At 37.9% G+C, this 7,149-nt stretch overlaps 4 protein-coding genes across 6 annotated transcripts in view; 1 reads left to right on the top strand and 3 right to left on the bottom strand.

The window, feature by feature from the left end:
- The window catches only part of LOC149043664 (uncharacterized), a 203,361-nt gene that overhangs the window by 114,203 nt on the left and 82,009 nt on the right, over positions 1-7,149 (bottom strand). The gene's annotated exons all lie outside the window — the stretch shown is intronic.
- LOC149043665 (uncharacterized) overlaps positions 1-7,149 on the bottom strand; it is a 191,601-nt gene that overhangs the window by 106,106 nt on the left and 78,346 nt on the right. The gene's annotated exons all lie outside the window — the stretch shown is intronic.
- LOC113676610 (uncharacterized) overlaps positions 1-7,149 on the top strand; it is a 29,074-nt gene that overhangs the window by 21,220 nt on the left and 705 nt on the right. The gene's annotated exons all lie outside the window — the stretch shown is intronic.
- LOC149043667 (uncharacterized) lies at positions 3,666-6,135 on the bottom strand. Its single transcript, XM_089210647.1, has 2 exons — positions 5,594-6,135; positions 3,666-3,699 (listed from the first exon to the last, which is right to left on the bottom strand). Exons 1-2 carry the CDS (start codon positions 5,994-5,996, stop codon positions 3,692-3,694), a joined length of 411 nt encoding a protein of 136 aa, XP_089066773.1. The 5' UTR covers positions 5,997-6,135; the 3' UTR covers positions 3,666-3,691.

Here is a 7,149-nt window from a genome sequence, read left to right as displayed (position 1 = left end):
CACAGGATACGCGTAACCTCACTATCTTTAGGAAAAATAAGAGACTACTCGAAGTCTGTATTCCGTTCAACCATTTTATAAGAGTGACGCGAGTCTTTCAATTGAATGAGAAAGTCACAAACCTATTCTTTACCTCACTAGCGTAACCACTGACCACTCACGAATTACAGTAGGCTTCTCCTTTGACGCGGAAATTGAAATCGTATCGAATATACAAAGTTATAATGAGTTCCTTTAGATGTCCCGAACTTGTATCGCGTTGGAAACAATTACAAGTACAGGAAGAAGTCGTTCACAAGCGAGACGTTCATTATGCCTCAGGACTGCTTTTTGAATAGCAAAGATGGAAAAATCTTTGGTTCATCGTGTGGCTTAAGTGGTTTGGTACGACTGTCTGAATACAATGACGAAGTAAAACATCATTTGATAAGCTGCCACCTGTCTAAAGAGGTTTTTAAGTGAAAATGAGCTAATCTTGGCAAGGATTGGCCTATTTCACCTCGCTCAGGAAGATAAACAAAAAAACGTGGATTTGTTATAGGCATCGCTACACTCTGGGGAAGTTTTGGAGAAGTGCAAAGGTAACACGTCAGTACCCTGATCATGATGGTGTCAGGAAGCGTATCCAAGGCAGAGATGTAATTACCTTACATATGTCTCAGGACGTTCAAAAGCTGTTTGGAGTTATTATTCCAGTTGAATCAGGTGGTCTTCAGTAACATTTTCTGTTTTCTATTTTTATCACGTGACATATCTGCTCGAAAAGAGAAGAAATTCTTTATTAGATGAAGGGTACTTAAGTACACATCACGTTGAAAAAAAGTAGATCTATGTGTAAGTGCTTTTCATCACAGATGGAAATATGTACAAAGTTGCTCGGTTGATAATCAATAATGTTTTTGTAGAAGATCAAATCACCTGACAACGCAATCTACTTACTCATGCGGCGGTCAGTTTTCCTCAGTTTGTATGATTCTCATTAACCGATATGATTAAATTTGCAGACTAAAACACCCCTTATTACATTAAGAATAATAAAAGTAAACAGTGCATGTCGGTTTTTAATTCCTGATGGATGCTACTAGGCTTTACTTTAACTGAGAAAGTTGCAATCGCTTACCTCAGCTCACTGTGTCCCATGCCGTAAGAAGCACAAGAAAAAAGTTGATGATAGTGAGTCTTGGCTGAGACAAGAAGAATCAGAGAAGAATCTACGGTCCCCAGAAACGCCACTTTTAAACACGAGACAACTAAGGTAAATTGAATGAATTGTTATTTGTTTTATTTAAAACTATCGTTCAGATTATAAGATACGTGAAAAACTCTCCCCACCGATTTTTTCCTACATTCTGTTAATCAAAAGTTTCAATAATTATAAAGGCTTTCTCGTTGATCGTCTTAATAGTAACAGTTTCCAGGATCCAAGGGGACCAAAAGAGAGAACAATTTTCTGTGTAACTAGGTAAGGCGACATGCCGGCTTTATACTTCTTCCGGCGTGATAACGATAATGATGACAACAATGAGCAAAAAGCACCGTCCGCTAATGATGACGATTATCATAGTTATTAACAATTCTCAGTTATAGTCCTGAAAAAAATCTCAAGGGGTCCTTTGAACCATCCTCTTAATCTCGCCAGAAGTCAAAGTTGCCTAAACTCATTCTAAGGTTCGTGCGATTTTACGACGAATTTTCAATTCCGGTGTGTTGCACGCGCGACTTTTGATAGAAAAAACCTGCACGCGCCATAACTTTAAAGAACGTGTCAGCGGAATGAATCAAATCTCTATCACTTTGCATACATTCTGAATAATGTTTATAATCTCAATAATGTTTACGAGGTAAACAAACCGATTTATTCCTGATCACCGTTCTTGTCGATCGGAAAATCAAAATACCAGCTTGATATTGCCGCGAAGATGAAGCAGTTATGTTATTTGATTCGTAATTCACATTCGAGTCGAAGCTTGGGTGGTACAGGTTATTTCTTGCGGTGGAATCGACGAGGGGAATTCGAACACTAGTTGTAGTGTTTGAATTGTTGAAAGAAATGGTCGCATGAGGATTGTAAGTTTAACGAACAATTTCAAATTTTGCCGCTTGAATTGAAAGTAAAGTTCATTTGAATTGCTTTCGTATGTATTTCTGACGGTTTTAGATTAACCTGCCCTATTTTTATCGGTTACGCTTCATGTTGACAAGTCCCTCAAAATGGCGGCCAAACTTGGAGATTGCCGAAAATTAGGTAAGTTCACGGAGTTATAAAGTTCTCGTAAAGGTCGGGCCGCAAAGTTTTTTTCTGTAGTTATCTTTTCTATGGCACCTACTTCCTAGCTATGTTAGTTGGATCAGTTAAGAACGCCTCCTCACTTTTTCAAAAATGTACCTTGAATTTGATCGGTTTTGGCGTGTTTGATTTAGGCGAACCGATAAGGTGTCATTCAAGTCTTCCTGTTTCCTTGATTGATACGTGATGTTTACGAAAGTCGCCTCGATAGATAAGATAGAGTTAATATACATGGCTGTGGTATTTGTTTTTTGCTGAGTTCCGTAGTTTTTTGTAAATTGTCCTCTAAAGTTGTATAAAATTAAAGTCTTGAAAAGTGTCACAACTAGCCTGCGCTCGAGTGAAATTTAATTTCCGTAAAACTCTGAAAAATAAAGAGATCCGATCAAACTGATTGTGGTTTTAGTATAGGTACATGAATGTCTTACAACACACGAGAAACGAGCGAAATCCGTGTCTCAAGCAAAATCGACCGGACCGCTCTTACAGAGACACTCTTAAGAGTAAATGTCAGTAAAAATCAAGGAAAATTCAAAAAACGTGGCCACGGTAAAAAAATCGATTTCGCTCATACTTTGTCAGTTTGAAGGCCTAGGTAAGTAACTGAAGGATATGAGGTTAGTGTTTTGAAATATTCCATATAACGGCAGAAAACCACGAAAAACGGTCACCCTACCGGAAGCTCGGATTTCACCCAGCGGAAACTCGAAATTTTACACTTTTCAGCTTCTCGCTACACAGACGTTTATATAGCTGTAAATCTTTCTTAAGTATAATTGAATTCATTGATTCTTCCTTAGTCAAACCATGGGAATTATTTTTATCTCTACTCATTTGTGAGCGAACTGAGACCCGATTAAGAAGACACACTTTTACGCGAAGGTGTAAAATAATCCAAACTCAGCGACGAAAAAAGCTGACCGCTAGTTCTTCAAATCCTCTGATATTATAACCAAAGACAGTTTAGTCATTGATTTTTAGGTATACGGTTTTAAATGTTTAGGATCTAGTAGCACTTTTGCATGAACGCCGATCAAAATTCGATAAAATTCCAATTGAGCGCCTTTGAAATCTACAACTCTACATAACAAAGCACTATTGAATAAATTAACTCCTCGGCCAAAGTTTGTACATAAAACATAAGGGTTTTGCTTTTTTAGCGGTTTGAAGCGCTTTAAAAATATATATTAATGTTAAATATTGTCTACACAGGTAAAACAAACTATGAAACACCAAAATTACCACGAGCTGAAATTAAATCTCACAGGCTCGCTCCCTAATCTGCGTCACGCACGAGCGACTTAGCTACAATTAGTACAGTAACAAACAGATATTTACATCCGTTGATTTTTAATAAGTCGTATTTTTAAAATATCTTACTCAAAGATGTGCCAGGTTTCCCAGTTAACTTGCTGAAAAAAAAAAGAAAACCTTAATAGTAATTCTAGCTCAATAATAATTGATTTTATTTAGTATGAGAAGTTTTGTGCCGTCGAAAACCAATCGGAAGTAACTGTTTCCACGAAAAGCAAATATTGCATCGTTCTCTAAATAAACAAATCTACTTAACCATATAACCAGAGTATGTTGTTGGCGAAGTTAATAGACATACATAACAACGACGTCTTGCTCGTTCTTGAATATTGTCGGTGGGATTTGCGGCGCAGACGAACGCACTTGCTAAGTAACTTCCAATGGCTAATTTCTACCCTTACTCAGCTTTCGTCACACTGCTCACGCTATGCAACAAGGATATAAAACATCGCACGAAGTCCTAAAAAACTCTCCGGACTTGAACCAGAATTGATTTTAGCAAGATTGCGTGTTTTTAAAAGCCAACGAGTTTATTGGAGATGACTACCCGTACCGTCTCATCGTGTCACTTAGGCATAACCTGACACGATGTCGATAGTTTCGACTCCTGATGGCCGAGAGCACTCGGATTTGTACCCAATTCATTAACCAGCTCCCAGTTGGCTTGTTAGCTCAATTGGTAGAGCGCTGCACCGGTATCGCAGAGGTCATGGGTTCAAATCCCGTACGGGCCTGAAATTTTTTTCAGGTCCTACTTACAACTACTAGTTTCAGTAGTGTTCTTAGCTGCGAGGATCTTCTAATTTCATCTTTCCACCGCAGTGCAAATATGTGAATTTTCATATATCTAAAATCTTCATTCACTCGGATGTTTATTTCTACCCAATTCATTGAATAGTTCCCAGTTGGCTTGCTAGCTCAATTGGTAGAGCGCTGCACCGGTATTGCAGAGGTCATGGGTTCAAATCCCGTACTGGCCTGAAATTTTTTTTTTTTTTTTTCAGGTCCTACTTACAACTACTAGTTTCAGTAGTGTTCTTAGCTGCGAGGATCTTCTAATTTCATCTTTCCACCGCAGTGCAAATATGTGAATTTTCATATATCTAAAATCTTCAAGCACTCGGATTTCTTTTTTTCCGAGTAGGCCTGTGTCACTTACTGAATAATACATCATTCTCATTTATTCACCAGGCTTAAAAATGTCACATTTATTCCATTGCGCGTATGCCACACATGACATTCCAATCCTAGCAGTATGCAGGATGTTTGTCCCATGAAGCACTCGGTTTTTTTTCCGATTATGCCTGTGTCACTTACTGAGTAATACATCATGTTCAAAAGTATTGATTTTTGCACCATACAGGAAGTTGTTTCGGGTCACTCAGCAGGAGCTGTGAAAAGTGACCGCACTGGAATAGGAATATATTTTTTCCAATCCATGAAGATATTTGACCTTTCAAAATAGCTCGTCCCTATGGGCTCAGGTAAATAACAACTAAAAAATGTACTACCAAGCAGGAACTGTCTCCAATGAGTTTTGTATCCTCTTCATTCTGTTGTCCAATGCGACTATTAAAAACACTATGAGTTTTACGACTTGCATGTTTTATTGATTGCGCTTGTCAAACAACACTACAGTCTGTCATTGATAGAGGAAATAAAGTTTAATTTTGACAATATTCGATGAAAAATACTAAGAATTTTCCAAAGAGGGCACTGAAGAATAAATAATGTGCACTGTCATTTTTACGACATTTAAAAAGGAGGGAAGGGGGTGGGGGAAAGGATTTAACAACCATCCTACTCTCTCTCCCCAACCACCCACAAAGTGCACAGTTTGCACAGTATACTAGTGGAAACGTCACATCAACATTTATATGTTTACGTTTAATAGCACAATTACGGTCGTTGCATCACTCCAATATGGCCATAATAAATAATTCATTGGAGACAGTTTCTGTTTGGTAGAACATCAAGTAGTTGGTTGCTTACCTGAGCCCACAGGGACGAGCTGTTTTGAAAGCTCAAATATCTTCATGGATTGGAATAAATTTATTCCTTTTTCCAGTGCGGGTGCCTTCCTCAGCTCCTTGCAGTGACCAGAAACAACTTCCGGGATGGTGCAAAGATTACCCGTCCTTCGCCAACCTAAACCTAACTTGGCACGATGAACCGGACAGATAGTCATATCCGATAAATTCGCCGGCTTTTGAAAACATCCACATCTCGCCAAAATTAATTCTACCTCCATTTCAATTCCGGAAAATTTCAACGACTTTTTGTGAATTTTGATATCCCTGTTACACCGCGTGAGAGGCGTGACAGAAGTTGAAGAACTTGTGCGTTCGTCTGCGCCGCAAATCCCACCAACAATGTTCAAGAACGAGCAAGACATCGCTGTTCTATGAAGTTCCCCGACAGTAAACTCTGGTTTTAGATGCAATGTTTCACAGATAAAGATAATTGGATTTATTTATTTAAAGAACGATGCAATTTTCGTGAGAACAGGTACTTCTGATTGGCTATCGACGGTATAAAGCTCCTCATTCTTAATAAAATCAATTCTTATCGTTTCAGTTTGAATTGCTATTATGATATTTTCTTTTATTTTTACTTCAGCAAGTTAACTGGGGAACCTGGCACATCGTTGAGTAACATATTTTAAAATAAGACAATGTAAATTAACAGATGTAAATATCTGTTTGTTACTGTACTAATTGTAGCGAAGTCGCTCGTGCGTGACACAGATTAGGGAGCGAGCCTGTGAGATTTAATTTCAGCTCGTGGTAATTTTGGTGTTTCATAGTTTGTTTTACCTGTGTAGACAATATTTAACATCAATATATATTTTTAAAAGGTTCAAACCGCTAAGAAAGTAAAACCCTCATTATGTACAAACTTTGGCCGAGGAGTTAATTTATTCAATAGTGCATTGTTATGTAGAGTTGTAGATTTCAAGGGCGCTCAATTGGAATTTTATCGAATTTTGATCGGCGTTCATGCAAAAGTGCTACTAGATCCTAAAGATTTAAAACAATAGACCTAAAAATCAATGACTGAACTGTCTTTAATTATAATATCAGAGGATTTGAAGAACTACCGATCAGCTTTTTTCGTCGCTGAGTTTGGATTATTTTACACCTTCGCGTAAATGAGAAAAGTGTGTCTTCTTAATCGGGTCTCGGTTCGCTCACAAATAAGCAGAGATAAAAATAATTCCCATGGTTTGACTAAGGAAGAATCAATGTATTCAATTATACTTAAGAAAGATTCACAGCTATGTAAACGTCTGTGTAGCGAGAAGCTGAAAAGTGTAAAATTTCGAGTTTCCGCTATGTGAAATCCGAGCTTCCGGTAGGGTGACCGTTTTTCGTGGTTTTCTGCCGTTATATGGAATATTTCAAAAAACTAACCTCATATCCTTCAGTTACTTACCTAGGCCTTCAAACTGACAAAGTATGAGCGAAATCGATTTTTTGACCGTGGCCACGATTTCTTTGATTTTTACTGACAATCACTCTTAAAACGTGAAGTTTCTGTTCATATGA

This window comes from Pocillopora damicornis, chromosome 6 (genome assembly GCF_964200805.1).
Source record: "Pocillopora damicornis chromosome 6, jaPocDami1.2, whole genome shotgun sequence".
In the NCBI taxonomy this organism is placed as follows: Eukaryota; Metazoa; Cnidaria; class Anthozoa; order Scleractinia; family Pocilloporidae; genus Pocillopora; species Pocillopora damicornis.
This window is presented reverse-complemented; position numbering and strand designations above follow the sequence as displayed.